The sequence below is a fragment of the Astatotilapia calliptera genome, chromosome 3 (genome assembly GCF_964374335.1).
Source record: "Astatotilapia calliptera chromosome 3, fAstCal68.1, whole genome shotgun sequence".
NCBI classification, from domain to species: Eukaryota; Metazoa; Chordata; class Actinopteri; order Cichliformes; family Cichlidae; genus Astatotilapia; species Astatotilapia calliptera.
The window spans coordinates 9,051,751-9,068,277 of record NC_137424.1 but is presented as its reverse complement, the minus strand read 5'-3'; the positions used below and the strand labels follow the sequence as shown (position 1 = coordinate 9,068,277).

General features: G+C 43.2%; 1 protein-coding gene across 1 annotated transcript in view; it reads right to left on the bottom strand.

Moving 5' to 3' along the window:
- LOC145422861 (protein NLRC3-like) overlaps positions 1 to 9,920 on the bottom strand; it is a 35,332-nt gene extending 25,412 nt beyond the window's left edge. Inside the window, exons 1-4 of the mRNA XM_080294744.1 lie at positions 9,854 to 9,920; positions 9,577 to 9,639; positions 9,003 to 9,122; positions 7,377 to 7,481 (exon numbers count right to left, since the gene is read on the bottom strand). Coding sequence (XP_080150870.1) covers positions 7,377 to 7,481; positions 9,003 to 9,122; positions 9,577 to 9,639; positions 9,854 to 9,920 — 355 coding nt within the window. The remainder of the gene's footprint in view (positions 1 to 7,376; positions 7,482 to 9,002; positions 9,123 to 9,576; positions 9,640 to 9,853) is intronic.
- Positions 9,921 to 16,527: the final 6,607 nt, after the last annotated feature.

Sequence of the window (16,527 nt, the reverse complement as noted above, 5' to 3'; positions counted from 1 at the left end):
GCATCGATGCTAAAACGTTGCATAACTGAACCTGCAGACTGTGATCCTGTAGCTGTCGAGGAGAGGGCTTGATGCCGTCCATCTTCTGCTCAATTAACAACGCCTGCAACCTTTTGAGCCTTGGTCCTGCTACAGTCACAAATATAACATCATCACTCTTTATTTGATCCACTACACTGCTGTCATTTCTCTGTTATGGCCCCACAAGGTCACTGAATCCCCCTCAAACCCACAGCACATGTACAAGTTTTCAAAGCGGTGTTCTAATCTGCTTCGAGCTTTCATCATTTTAGCCAGCCCCTCCGATCTTCTCCAGGTAAACACTACAAAGAAAGAGTTCAGTCTGAATAAAACATCTTGTGCATGTCACACGATACAGCATCCACAGCAGTATACACTGCAAACAGCAGAAGCTCTTCCTTCTTAGCCTTCGGTCCAGCAGTGATGATCTCCTCCTGCTTTTGGTTCAGATCACCTTTCTCCTGAAAATCTGAGCTGGGCTTGACAAACCCTCAGCTCAGCGTGATATAAAGGTGGCTCTTCTAGTGTATTTGCCATTTCCTGAGCTCTCATTGTTACCATCTCACATTCTTCTCCAATCCATGGTTAGGGAGCTGCTCATAGGGGGTCATATGATTGTTGGGTTCTTCTCTGTACCTATGAAGCGCCTTGAGGCGACTTTTGTTGTGATTTGGCGCTATATAAATAAAATTGAATTGAATTTTCAGGGTCAAAGTTCAGAGGTAAGTTTGTTCAGCAAATGAATGACAATAAATCACACATGTTTGCTGATTCACAGGTTAACAGCCTGGAGGAACAGGGCTGTGTCGTTCCTGTGATGTGATTCAGCTTTATTTCAGCCACTCAACAAAACAACATTATATTATATTTAATATATATTAAATATGTGCCAACTGATTCAGTACGTTTCATGTAGAAATATGTGTGGCAACTTTTTGTTGCAGCAATGATCTCAAAACACGGGGGGGGGGGGGGCTAAGATGAATGTCTGCTGTGAGGACAGGGGGTGTGCGTGTGCTCAAGTCACGTGACACGTCATTTACGCAACATTTGGTCGATTTAAAAGTTACAGTGAGATAAAATCATGTTATGGATTGCACTCAGTATATTGTGCCGACATGGTGAGATTGTGTCTGTCGAGCCGAGGAGAGCGTCGCAGTGCCAAAAGCTGTAAAATGAACTATCAGGCTGGAGTGTGCTGCCACAGCACAGAGCAGTCACAGAGTCCTGCAGGCAGAAGAGGAGTGATCGTGTTAGCCACCTTACAAAACAAAAAGACATGAAGTGAAAAGCAGAGCGCAGAGTGAGGCAGAAGAAGACAGACTGGGACATGGCTTCTTCTCCGGTCACCCCAGCATCGCTTGAAGGAGAAACACCTTCACCCACCGGGAACGAGGAGCCCGCGACCACCCGACAGGTACGACACGCCTCCGAGACCCTCTGCGCGCCCGGTAACGTTGTAACGTTTTACCGAAGTTCATTCGCAAACACACCAGTTTAAGATGGACCCGAGAATCAGCACACGGGAGCACTGGTGTCTGACTCAGCAGAAACGGCGCGACGTGCGTGTAATGCTTCGTATTTGATAACGATGGAATAATTCTTTAAAATAAGCACACAGATAAACACTGGTGGGTGGAAAAGCTCGTGTTTTGGTGAAATGAGTCCCGCCTAGTCCGGTCTACACCTCATTCAGCAAACATCTGAGTCACCCTGAGACGCCAGTGCGCGTCCTTCTGATGCAAAAAGCCGTAAGTGACACGCTGTTTACACGCAGGAGCAGTTTAACACATGCAGGTTGTGCCAGTAGGCGTTTCCTTCAATGTGACACCAAACGTGTAAATCAGTGCTGGGAGCGGATGTTGGACCTGATCAGTCTTAATCTGACAAACTGTAGTTCCTGCTCTGTTTCTAATTCAGCCCCATGACAGACAACCAGCATGTTCTCCTGTCACGTGTTATTGACACGCACATATTTAGTCCGTGTGTGGGATGTTAAAGGTGAGTTTGTTCAGGGCACGATCAGACTGAGGCCATTTCAACAGGTGCAAGGAAGTGTTAGTGTGGTTACTACGGCAGCACTGATGCCCTGATGAGTGCACATGGCTGGAATGAAAAGTCAATGCTATGTATAGCATGAACTACTTGTTGTCTAAGGTGGTGCAGAGTGTGAGCAGGAAATATCTGAGGTTGGATATTTCAGTACATACAGAGCTGTGCAGAGACATTAGGATCTTAAACTATTGTCTGTATCTGGCAAAGCGAGAATCTGAGCCTTGTGTACAAACTGTCTGGTGTTTGTTCTGGCAGGAATATGAAACTACTGTGCACAGCATGCTTATTAAGATGGCCCAGGACCAGGTCATCTTGCAGGATGGTAGTGTTACATCGAGAAGGTTCCTCTTTAATTGTTGGATTTCTGTGTGAGTTTTCTCCCTGTGCCTCTGTGGCCTCTCCCCACAGTATCTGTGTTTGTGTTTAAAGTGTTTAAAGTACAGCACTAGATGATCGTATGGGTGAATGTGACTTGTTGTAAAGCACTTTGAGTTGTTGTCTATATAAAGTCTAAATGGAAATCCACTTATGTGCAGAGGACCAGAAGATCCAGCGCATCGAAATAAAAAGTTCTTTGCTTAAACAATGAATTGTGCGATAAAATATTAATTTACAAATTCATTTTTAAGTTATTTTATTTATTCAATACAAAAGTAATTTATTATCTAGTAATTTAATTGAAAAGAAAATTCTGTTGGTTTTTGTTTTTTGCCCTTCTCCCCCGTCCCTCTTCTCAGCTGTTTCTCTTTCTTTCTCCCCTTCTTTCCCCCAGTCAAGTCTGTCCCGTATTCAGTAAGTGAAAATAAAATAAACAATAAAAGGTGAATCAAATGGACCATTATGGCAAGGCTGGGATGGTCAGTTTGGTAAAGTAAATCCGTTGGGCATCTTTCTTTGCCTTTAGACAACAATTCTGATGCAAAAGAGCCAAACGGGACAGGCAAAAAAATAAAATAAAATAAAATAAATATTTATAAATCAGTATTTGAAAATAAATAATTATTCCATTAATAAATACTTCAAATCAGAAAAAAAGAAATAAAATCTCAATAAAAACCTCACATCAAAAATCCTTTTCCTGTGTCGTCTCATGTCCAACATCTGTGTAGGCAGAGTGTAAACACAGAGGCTGAATGGCCTTTGGTATAGGTGCAAAGCTAAGACTGTCTAACCAATGACAGAGCTCCTTACCTCGCACCGGCTAATTTGCATTGCTCCGGGATTTTGGAAATTTATCCATTTATTCATTATGATGTGGTTCAGCAGAAACACACACACACACATATATATGTATATTAGGGGTGCAACGATACTCATATCGATATTGAACCGTTCGATACAGTGCTTTCGGTTCAGTACACATATGTATCGAACAATACAACATTTTTAATTTATTTCATCAACTTTCCTTCTGCAGATGCTGTCTGTGTTGAGCGCTCAGTGGATCTGTGTTCGACTACTCCGCCTAGGCTGCACTGTCGAGCACAGATCCACTGAGCGCAGCGCAAGCTAGCGAGACAGAAGTTAAGCTCCTTGCAACATGGCAAACTGAACCTCCCCCATCCTCATTCAGATCTGGCCTTTGGAACTATTTTGGTTTTCATGTGACGTATGACCCTGAAGGTAAGCGCGTCATGGACTAAAGTAAAACAGTATGTTGGATGTGCCACGCAATGCTCAATTACATGGGTGGGAACTAGTGTGTTAGCGCAGTTAGCTCGTTAACGTGTTGGCCGTCTAGCCCCACGCACGGGGCGATCCGCGGTCGCTCGTTAATGGAGATTTGCCGTGTTGTGGCGTTAAGGTCATTTCAGATTAACGCTGACAGCACTAGTGGGAACACAACGAATATGACTGCACATTTACTCCGACATCATCCTGGTGCAAAGACAAGTGGAAGCAGACAAAACAACAAGCACCATGCTACAAACTTTACCCGAGTCATTTAGACAGCCGTTAGCACAGGATTCTCCTTATGGGGACCTGATATGTTTAATATGCTGCTGAGAATATAGCCCAGAAGAAGCGTATAGTAGAGCTTTTATTTTGAAAGAGACATTTCTCTGTAATAAACTCTCTTTTCCAAAGATGAGCGATTCCTCCATCAGATAGATTTATTTATTTTTTATTACTTTGTTGTTTCAGCAACATTAAATTTAAAAACTGTACTTTTGAGTTAAAATATATATTTATAATTTTAATAACTGACAAATTAAAAAGGCATGAACATTTTTTTTGTATCGAAAAAATATCGAACCGTGACACCAAAGTATCGAACCGAACCGTGAATTTTGTTTGTCGTTGCACCCCTAATATATATGTGTATATGTGTGTGTGTGTATTTATACATCAATCCATTTTCTTGCTTATGGAGTTCAGGGCCTGGGACCTACTCCATGTCAGCTTTCAGTGTTTATGAACATGAACATTATGAACTCATGACTCCCTTGGGAAGCCTATGGTTTTTCATAGGCAGGGGATATTTGTTTTATCACAGTTCATTACCAAACAGAGCAGGGTTCTAATTGATTTGTGGCTTTTAGGATATTATGTACAGGTGTGTAAAAGTGGAGTGAATATAATTACAAACAGCAATGCTAGTGGAGTGATGACAGACAGGGCGGTTGGGGGGTGGTGAACAGTTTGCCAACAGTTCTCCCCTGTAGAGAAGGACATCTGCCATTTCTTTTTCCTTTTAGTCAAACAATTCAGGTAGTGATGAAAGAAAATCAGACTGTGGCAGTGCTTGCAGCAGGTAACGGAGTGATAATGCAGAGTTTTTACTGCAGTGGACAGTCCCTAGTGTGACCATCGCTGGAACCAACCAGCTGATTTACACCATGGCAGCAGTCATCAGTGAAGTTCTTGGCTGCAACATGAACGATCTCAAGTAGCAATGCTACTAAACTTGCTGGAGAACTTTTAGTTCAGGCCACTTGATGAGTTTCACACAGTACTGCATATTATTTTATTAGGTTGGCACAAATGTAGGACTGTGTTTGTGATATCACGATGTGTCTGTTTCCTTTTCATATTACACTAAAGAGATCATCGCCTACAAGCCTCCGTAAACGAACAGCATGTCTATAAAAGCCCATTCATCATCCGGCCCTCCTGCTCAAACACAACCATGTAGCGCTCATCCCTCCACCCGTCTCATTCAGCATCCACACACATGTTGCAGGGAACGGGAAATAGAGTAGAGCAGCAAAGCTTGATTTTCTTTAGGATTGGTTAAACTAAAAGACGTTGACAAGGAATTTTAAGGGTTTTAGGAAGCATAAAACCGAAATCAGTTGTATTGGATACGAGTATAAATGAGTGCTTAGGCTCATGCAAGAAAAAACATCTTAGACAGGATATGACAAAACGTACTGTGATACAATTCTTCATTACTACAGCTCATTGAGTGCTTTTGTAAAAAGTCAAATCTGTGTGCTCCATTAAACCCTGTAGAAGTTGTTTCGAATGCTGACAGTGGACAAACAAAGTTGTCATTTAGCTTAAACATTAACAGTAGAAAAGGCCCGATAGGAATCTAACATCCTTGGAATCAAGCTGTGGGAGTGAGTTTTGAAACCTTTCTGTAGGACTGCTTTAAACTTGCCTTCTTGGTGATGTGTTGTCTGATGTCTTGTTTGATGTCTGATGTCAGTGTGAGTGTGTGTAGCAGTTTGTGTGGCCAGAGAAGGTCAGCAGCCTCCAGAGGACAAAGCGCTTGTGTTCTTCCACAATCGCCCGTTTGATCAGACAGATCATTTGGCATCTGTCAGGGTAAAAACAACAACGCAACATAAAACCAAGCATACGCTCTGCAGTCCTACAGCTAACTCCTGACAGTCTGTCTGCTGTAGGCTGAAGAAATCAGGGGCTCATTCATCTGCACCTGTCAGCGTCTTTATGCTAACAATAGATCAAACAGTATGTGTCCACAGGATGTGTAATGTTGAAGGTTACCGTACATCCTTATCTCCAGCACTGAGAATCAGTTATCACTGATCGCTGTCTCTGCTTTGTTTTGACATATTTCATATTTATATATTTCATATTTATAAGGTAAATACCCTACAACATTACAGAGAAGAAGAAGTAACCCCAGGCTCGGTGAGGGGCAGCCATCTGCCGTCACCAGCTGGAGGTGATGAGTGGAAGACTCGATAGGCCACTCTTATTTTCATCCACTGCTTTGTTACCTCGACACGATGTTTTGGATCATCGTCATGCTTGAACATCCATCTTCATGGGACGAAGGTTCCTCGTCACAGTACGATACGCGGTCCTGTCTATTGGCCCTCCATGCAGGGAGGTCATGTTGTGCTCTTAGCAGAAAAATGACCCATGTTTCCACCGCTTTACTGTGGGGGCGGTGTTCTTTGGTTTTTAGTGATTGTGAGGACGTTTTCACAGACAAACCATCACAAAAAACCCATTAAGTGCCAAAATAACATAAACCTGTAGTTTTAAAATTTTTTAAAAACTTCTCAACAGAAAATCTGTTTAAACAAAAAGGTTTTGAAGTGCTTTTTAAAATAATGGACAGAGTCAGCTGTAGACTGGTGCAGAGCCTTGGTGGTTTCTCTAATCCAGCACAGAGGCCAGTACATTAATCTAAATGCAATGATGGAAACGCATTGATAATTTCTTCCAGTTCAGCAGAGGAGACCATGTTTAGAAATGTTAGGAGTGAGATAAAGATTTTACACAGTTGAAACTCAGAGAAGACTCAAACATTACACCAAGATTTTGAATGCTGAACTTAGCATGTGAACAAAAACAGAATAGAATAGAATGCGTTTTATTGTCACTACACACATGCACAATAAGCTTCAGAGCATCTCCTATTCAGTGCAGACGTGGGAAAGAAAGGGGGGTGAGTTGCACAGTTCTGCAGCACTATCTACAAATATAGAAACAAAACATAGTGCTATATATTACAGTGTGGGTTATTGCACGTAAATTAAGTGTTGCACAGTGGTGATGATAGTTGTGTAGTCTGTGTATAGAGGTCCTACATTGGGGGGTGGAACTGTGTTTATCATGTGTGAGTTCAGGTTACGGGTGGAAAAAACTGTTGTGAGTCTGTGGGTCTCCTTGCTGATGCACCTGTAGCGCCTCCCTGAGGGAAGCAGGTTGAACAGGTTAGAACCGGACTGGGAGCTGTCATGGATAATGCTTGCTGCTCTGCTGAGGCAGCGGGAGGAATAAATGTCCTTCAGGGAGGGGAGAGGGCAGCCGATGATCTTCTGTGCTGTCTTGACCACACTCTGAAGCCTCTATCCGCCTTAGTGCAGCTGCCGTACCATACTGTGATGTCAGCAGCAGGTTGGAGTTCAGCTTGTACTTCCTGAAGACTCTCAGGAAGTGCAGCCGCTGTTGGGCCTTCTTGACGACCGCTGAGATGTTGTCTGTCCAGGAGGTGTCAGCAGAGATGAGGACACCAAGGAACCGGGAGGTGTGGACCCTCTCTCCACACACTCCCCGTTGATGTAGAGGGGGGCCAAGTCAGTGCCTCCTGACGTTGACAATGACCTCCCAGTCCCAGGCTGTTTTCTGAACACCATGCTGCCAACTTCAGGACTCTGTATGCTGATTCTTTCATCCGGGCTGGACTTCTTATTCTTGACTGAAACTTGGCTTTGCCCTGGTGAGTTCTTTTCTTTCTCAGAACCAACCCGATTCACCTTTCTGAGCTCACCCCAGTCCACTGACAGAGGTGGAGGGCCAGCTTCAGTTTTTAAAAACAAATTCACTGTGGTGTGCCTCAAGGATCTGTGCTCGGCCCAGTTCTTTTTCCTTGTACATGCTGCCTTTGGGAGTAATACTTAAAAAATATAACATTTCCTTTCACTGCTACGCCGACGACATAAAAATTAATTTCCCTTTGACATCAGATGTCTCTACGTCTCTGGAACCCCTATTTGACTGTCTAAATGAGGTACAAACGTGGTCACGTCTCTCACACTGAAAGACAAAAGTTATAGTTTTTGATAGTCACACCCCGCTGGAACAACTTACTGATGCCTTAGGGCCCCTTGGTAGCCATCTCTCACTCACTGTTAGAAACCTTGGTGTTTTCCTGGACAGCTCAAGAAATCGACCTCCTCTGTGGTAAAAAACAGTTTCTACCAGCTGCGTCAGATATCTAAAGCAAAGCCATACCTCCCTTTGAAGGACCTTAAAAAACTCATTCATGGTCTTATCACGTCCAGATTAGACTACTGTAATTCTCTCTACTCGGGCCTCCCACCTTCCTCTATTCACCGGCTCCAGTTAGTTTGAAATGCAGCTGCGCGTCTCTTAACTGGAACTAGAAATTATGCCCACATCACACCAGTTTTAGCCAACCTACGTTGGCTCCCTGTTGAATATCGTACCAATATTCAAAATTCTTTTGCTTACCTTTAAAATTTTAAACAATTTAGCTCCCAGCTATCTATGCGAGCGCCTCCATTTGTGCATCCCTAATAAGGCACTTAGATCTTCCAATCAAATGCTCCTGACGCAACCGAGGTCTCGTCTGAAGTCCAGAGGGGATCGGGCCTTTGCTGTCGTACCTCCCAGACTCTGGAGTAACCTCCCTCTTTATATTCGTCTCTCCGAGTCCATGCAGTCTTTTAAATTGTGTCTTAAAACTTATTATTTTAGTCTGGCTTTTGATCCAAACTACTATGTTATTTCTATTTTATTTATTTATTTATTTTGATAACACTTCTGAAGCGTCAGAGCTGTCCTTGCCTGTGATGGAGCTGACCTGCCATAGGACACTGGGACGAGTGTAAATCCAGGCTGAATTCCTTGTGTTGGACAGTATTTGTGTGCAGCAGCAGAGCGCACAAATCAAACTGTATGTTTTGGTAAGCCTGGCCTTCTTGTACTGGATGTCAGTGAGCCAGTAGCTGGTGAGTTCATCACATTAACATTTTTACTAGCAATTTCACTAGCTGGGACCACATCCTCAGTTACGATGAACGATGATGGATGAGGGAGCGTGTACTGGTGCTGCAGTGTGGGGAAGGCCTCAAAGAGGACCGGCAGCGGCTCCTGGGCTCCAGGTGGGCATGAAAATGAGAACAGAGGGTATTGGTGAAGGGGGCATATATAAACTGAGGCGGCGAGAATGAGGTGTGGTCCCACTCCTGAAATTCAGATAATATCTCCACTTAGAATAAACTGGGTCAAAGAAAAAGTGCCTCTGATTGGGCTGCTTTCTACAGTTGGCTGTGAGTCCATTGCAGGGCATCAAACATGGATAAGGGGTTGTTTCAACACTAATTCTATGATGAAAAATTAACGAGGCATTTATCAGGATCTATATTTAATTTAATATCTATTTAACATATTTAATCAATATAAAGCTCAGTGTCTATTTCTTAGCTTGTAAAGTTGTGAAATTCATGGCAGATTCACTTCTCGGCTGTTTTGCGTTTTATTAGATAGTTGATAATAAAGAGTGTCTTTGCCTGTGGCTTTGTTAAGACTGCAGGTTTTTGTCCGCCTGACCTTTGGTGACCTTGGCGAGCTCAGGATGAACAGGCTGTCTGCTCTGTTTGGGTGTGATGCTGCCTGCAGAGACAGTCTACTCTCATGCAGACACAACATCTTTACTGATATAACGTGGTCATGGACTCTTCTCTGTTCTTCCTTATGAAATAATAGTAAAATGACTCTGCAGTTTTGATTCAAAATGCACCAGGTCTGCTCAGTCTGAATCACACCGTTAGAGCCAGACCAAATGATTGGAGCACCAATGTTAGCACTCAAAGAGTCTAAGCAGTACCACTACCAGCTTTGGCCAGTGCAGGAGTGAACATGTAGATCCATGTTCTACTGAGCAGAGGCAACATGCAGTAAATGAATTAGTGGTCTCCACATGTTTGCACCCAAGGTTTCCCTGCTTTTGTGAGCTGAGCTGTTTTAATATTTTCCATGTATTAGATGATACTGTCCAATGCTTCCAGGGCTGTGAAGATGGAAAAAATGATGTTGCAGTCGTTGCTGAAGTGTTGGTACCATTTGAAGGAAGTCATTAAAGCGCCAGAGCGAGCAGACAAGGCAAGCACTCAAAGAATGTGGAAGGCAGTCGGGGAAAGTTGCCATGGACGGACTTGATTCCTCCCAGCCCCAAACAGCTTTTATACTGTGGACAAAAATACATGAAAGTGTGTGTGTGTACCTGTTTAGATGTCTCTGTGGGGACCAAGAATTGGAATGTTACTATACTTGTGGGGACCAACAGTCATTTATGAGGACAAAAGTGCCTCACGAGTTTGAGACTCACAATGTGGTTCTAGTGTCAGGGTTACAGTTAGGTTATGGTTAGGTTTAGGTTGAGCGTTAACCATCCATTATTGATGGTTACAGTGAGCGGCTAGGAAAAGGATCATGTCAACTAGGTGTCCTCACTAAGATATCAAAACTAGAATGTGTGTGTGTGTTAGTGAAAGGAACTGTAACTGGTCCCAGTAGCAGCAGGATACAAACGCCATAATGACACAGCTGCCTCTCGTCTGCCTTGTGAGTGAAATAAGATATTTGGGACCTTTGAATAGTTTTTTGAAAATATTTTTTTGTTTAAAGAAAGGAAAGAGAAGTTTAATCCTTTAACTATTTAACTGTTAGGTGTCAATCCCTGGGAGGGTTTCCCCCTTTTATTTGGCGTGGAGTCAGAATTATGGCTTCTCCACACTGTGGAAGTAGCTCTTTGACACAGTCGAGCAGTCATTGGTCATAACAGGATCATTTAAGACTCGATGATGAATAAGACTGTTGAAGTGCATGAGAAGGATCTCATATAAAACAGTCTGTGTCTGCTCCTCAATTCAATTTAATTCAGAAGACCCCTATGAGTGCAAGATCAAGGAAACAGTTCACCCTGCCTGGGATAGTGTTACCAGGGCCCTGCCCTGGAGCCAGGCCCGGGGAGGGTGCCAGAAGCTGTACATCTGGTGGCCGGGCACTGGTCCATGGGGCCTGGCTGGGCACAACCCGAAAAAGGGACATGGGCCCATTCTTATGCAGGCCCACCACCTGCAGTGGGCGCCATAGGGGTCGCATGCAATGTGTGCCACATGGCAGCCAGGATCAGAGGCCATGGTGGACGGATCCCCGGCTACCAAGACCAAGACTAGACTTAGTGTCTCATAGTCATTGAAGAACTCTGACTTGCTTCCTGTTCTAGTTGTTCTCTGGAAAAAAATCTGCAGGTCAAACAGGTGCACATACAAAGAGCACATTATTGATTAAAGCCTGGAAAACAACTGAGGCATTTGTCAGCCCGGCACGCTTGAAATGTCCAAGTGTTGAAAACAGTTTTCCATTCGTCACCTCCCCAATGTCCACCAGATGGAACGTGTTTCTAAGATCAAGCTTAGTGAAGATTATTGCTCTATGTAGTGGCTAAAAGCTCCAGCTGAAGCTGTTCTACAGTGGCTGGATGCAAAGCCCAATCACCATATAACACAACGCCTCGCAGATTCATTCCCCATTCTGACTCTGGGATGTGTTGCACTCAGAGAGAGGAAATGTTTGCTGCTATTAGCGTGAATGCATCCCTCCCCGATGGCTAATATAAGCCCCCATGGTGGTATTGTCAATCCTCACAAGAACAGTAGGAAGCGCCTGAAGAAACCACCCAGCGCTGAAACCCTCTTAAACAGCCAAGCCAGACCACCAGGATGGCTGAGCCATCATACCCAGTAGCCGAAGGTATAATCTAAAGGGGACTGTTTTGTGCAGGCGAAAAAGAGTCAGGAATGCTGTGAGCAGGGCTTTGGAAGCTCTGCCATAGCCACCACCAAACAACTGAGTTATTTTTACACATCGGCTAGCATCTGGCCAATCCACCACCTTTCATTGCTCATGCCGTTACAAAACAAACAAACAAAACAAAACCCATCAACCCATAAATACGAAGAATCACTGTCGGCCCACCAGGTAAATGCCCAGTATGCCCGATTGAAGGCACTCACAGCTATGGCCTCTGACAGAGTGATGTAAAAGAGATGGAGTCCAGAGATAAACCCAGAATTGTTATGTGTTGTACTAGAGACAACACACTCGTTTTGCAGGATCCACCTGTGTTATCGCACAGGGAGAATTGATGTGGCCATTCTTCAGTCCTTCTCTATCACTCCTCCTGAGTAAGTCTGCTCAGCTGCACTGACTTCTCACGATGTTCTTGATGAGGAAGCTGATCGTGACTTGTAGTTTCTTTCAGTATTCAGTTATGGCAGTGGTGTCCAAACCCAGGCCACGAGCATCCTGCAGGTTTTAGACGTGTCCAGCTGATTTAAATGGCTCAACATGCCTTGAAGTTCTCCAGACACCTGGTAATGAACTAATCATTTGATTCAGGTGTGTAGACCCAGGGTGAGATCTAAAACCTGCAGGACACCGGCCCTCGAGGCCTGGAGCTGGCCAAGTTATGAAGCTAACTATTCTCAAGGCTAATGTAACAAGTTCTTCAAATGATTTTGTTTGCAGTACGTATTTTTCAGACCATAAGCTGCAGGGGATTATAAGGCACATTAAGCGAAACAAAGCAGTCAGATAAATCAAACTTTATTAAACTCATTCTTCTTGCTTCCTCCACTTCTCTACCATTGATTCATTAATGTTGAATTCTCTGGCAGCGGCTCTATTCCCATGTTGTTGCAGTATATTAATGACTAACCTCGTATTGTGGATGGATTATCTCAGTTGTTCTCCTGACTGAAGTTTGGTCCGTTTACAGCAGGGGTGTCAAACTCAAATACACAGTGGGCCAAAATTCAAAACTGGAACAAAGTCGCGGGCTAACGTTAATATTTATTGAAATATATTTATTCCTCCAGATATAAGAATGAATCTTTTCTTATGGACTCAAACACGTTTTGCTGAAAAACTGAATATGGAACAAGCAAAGCTTAATACTAAACAATATATATATTAGCTGTATAATACCAGTAGGCCAGCTCTAATAGTAATTTGGTATGGCTTCGTGGGCCAAATGTAATTAGGTTGCGGGCCAAATTTGGCCCACGGGCCAGAGTTTGACACCTATGGTTTACAGCAGGGGTGTCAAACTCCAGGCCTCGAGGGCCGGTGTCCTGCAGGTTTTAGAGCTCACACTGGGTCAACACACCTGAATCAAATGATCAGTTGATTACCAGGCCTCTGGAGAACTTCAAGAGATGTTGAGGAGGTCATTTAGCCATTTGAATCAGCTGTGTTGGATCAAGGACACATTTAAAACCTGCAGGACACCGGCCCTCGAGGTCTGGAGTTCGACACCTGTGGTTTACAGCATCCTGCCATGCGATTGCATTTGTCTCTAACCATCAGGAACCCTCACGTTAACTTTTATCGAGTGGAAAAGTGTTAGTGTTCGTCCTCCAGCTTCACTGTGTTTATGCTAACATAGCTGTGTCGCTAGCGATCACGTAGCACATCATTATATACCCTACAAACGTCACTGCTGTTTAGTTTTCTGTCTTCATTTATGTTGGAAGTGACAGCAGAGCTGTATGTTTTAATTTGTTCAGAAATCTCTCAGTCAGAACATGCTATATCATGCTTAGGCACTAGCAAAACCAGTGAGCTACCTTCCGCTAACTTCCTGCTAACTTCCTGTTAACTTCTAAGTCCGTTAAATATAATAAATTCTGTTTTCATGGATGCCTGGATGTTAAACTTCATAGTTACACCTGGTAAAGCAGCAACACTGATCGTTTTATTAAAGATGAAAGAATTTAGACCGTTTTTAACTCTCAGTGATGTCGCAGTGTTCGTTTGACTTTGGGTCCTGAAGGACGGAGTTTAGGACCCAGATTACTCCCAGATTTAAGAGCACCTTAGTCCGAAAAATATGGCAATAACGACGGCCGCTTGCATGTTCTACAAAAAAATAGTCCTTTGTTGTGTATCCGACAGACAAACACCAAACCAGTTCCACACCACTGAAGTTGCAGCATTTTTACAAACCAGTTCTGGTTCATGTGTTTCACTCAACGATCCGCTTTCTCATTCTCTGTCACCGCCAAGCTTTTTTGGCCATGTGCATATGAAAACAAAGGCACTGCGCATGCGCACTTTACCCATATTCTATCGCGATATTTTATTTTTTTATCGCTGCCCAACATTAAACCAGTATTACCGTGAACAGTATGATGTGGCACAGCCATAGGTGGGCTGGTAGGAATGCTGTGGAGGGAGGAGAGAATGGGTTAGCCAGAGTCTAGAGTGAGATGTACACTTACAGAGAGAGTCGAAACCATCCTACCGGGCGATGTGGTGACAAGAAGCAGGTAGTAAGCGACGTAACAGGCGTGTCTTTTCCTCTGTAGAGCTAACACTCCTGCTGTTTTACTTCTGTACTCCTGTGCATACGTCAAGGATGTCACAATCACATTTTACAGCATCCATGTTATATTAGAGATACTTTAGTCCCAGCAAAGTAGTGTACTGTTGTTGTTTGCTCCATTGCAACAAAACATGCAATGATATTATACTGAATTGCACCAGTTTTTAGGATGTCTATCTTTTACTTTCTGTGGGTTTTTCACTGCTTCTCTGCGATCAGATGAATTGTGCACACTATTTGCTCTTCCACAGCTTTATTTTTTAGTCTTTGAATGTTCCCATCACTTCTGTGATGACAAAAGTCATGATTATGCCATAGTCAGTCTATTTATATAGACCAAAGGCTCATCAGCAGATCCAAACCGACAGAAAGGCCACGGTTTCCTAAGAATAGAGCACTTACCAGTTATTCACATTGAAATGTCCTGTAACGTAGACACCGTTATCATGGTTTTGTTAACCTTAAAGAACAAAACTATGTGCCTGTTTAAATATTTATGGTCTGTATATACATTAATAATATTTACCATTAAAGGCAGTTTACTTTATACCTAGATCATCGATCACAGTGCATCGATCGGCTTCCTGCTTTACTTCCTCATTGATGACTGAGATGCTGCAATTAGTCCTCCAAAATATTAAGCAGGGTGCACGCCATCCCATCAGTTTCCATACTCCTGACATAGAGTGAGATTTCCTGAAGCCTTGCTATTTATAGCTGCAGGAGGCAGCTTCTAGCTTCTCCCTGGAGGAAGCTGTCCTTGTTTTTGTCTTCATCAAAAAACCTTAAAATCTAAAAATACAGACAGCAGGTTCTTTGTTGGGCTTCTCTTTGTGGTTTGCTGTGGCTTTGCATCTGCTCTGCATCCCTGACCATCAATGTCACCAACATGTGTTCAATGATCAGCCAGTTCACCTCTGAGGGACTTTGGTCTATTCAAACTGGCTGAGATGCTGTGGCTTAAAAAGGTGGTTCAGACTTGAAAACCCTCCGATGGGCTGAATTATAAATCTAATAAGAATAAATAGCTACATTTACAACCTGCATGTTGTGTTTACTTGTGTTGTCTGTGTCTAATATTAACATTTTGTTGATGATCTGAAACATTCAAATGTAACATTTTTGGATTCATTCCTGTGGAGCTCAGTTCGGCACTCCCAGTCAGCGAGCCATGGCATGTATGTATGTGTATGTGGAGACATGTGTCTGTATGTTCGCATGCATGTATTTATACATACATGTATGCATGTGCGTGTATGTTTGTATGGGTGTATCCGTATGTTTGCAGGTGCATGTATAACTTATCGTTCTTGTGTAAATGTAAATTTGTCTGTGATTGTGTAAATACTTCACACACATGGAGAAATGTCAAACAGCCTTTCATTGTTCTTGTAACAGTGACAATAAAAGCTATTCTATTCTATTCTATTGCTCTGTCATGCATTCTTGCATCTCTTGCCTGCAAGCACACTTTGCAGAGTGCACTCTGTAGTTTATTTTACATAATAGTTAATACAGTACTTGTATTCAAGTGTATTTCGGTTTATTTTTTTACATCTCATAGCACTGCAAACACTTATAAAGCATAAAGTTTACTGAGAACCGATTAGTAATTAGGGATGGGTACCGGTGTCCGGTGCCATGATGGCACCGGTTCTGACATAAACAGTGGTAACCAGACTGAAAGGCAGCGCACATTTCGGTGCTTTTTTTTTTCCTGAGCTGTCATACACTTTAGATTCTAGCCAATCATTTTACGTTTCCGAGGATAGTAGGCGGGCCCAGGTACGTACGTTCTGTTAGAGCAGAGCTACAGATTAAAAATGCCCAAGGCGAAGCGGTCAAAGTCTGGCTGTACTTCACAGCAGAAGATGCAAACTCAGCAGCAACAAGTGCTTTAAGCTGATACTATGATACTGTCAAAGGAGGTAACACCAAGAATCCGATGAAACACCTGGCGACGCATAGCATTTTTTTTAAAAGCCGAGAAATGCGCCGTATTTGATAGCTTGCTGCGAGACCTCACACCGTGCACATCTACTGCGGGTGTGGTGCCTGTTATCGGACCCGGAGTTAGCAACATCCCCAAGAACCCGAAGAGGAGAGTCCTG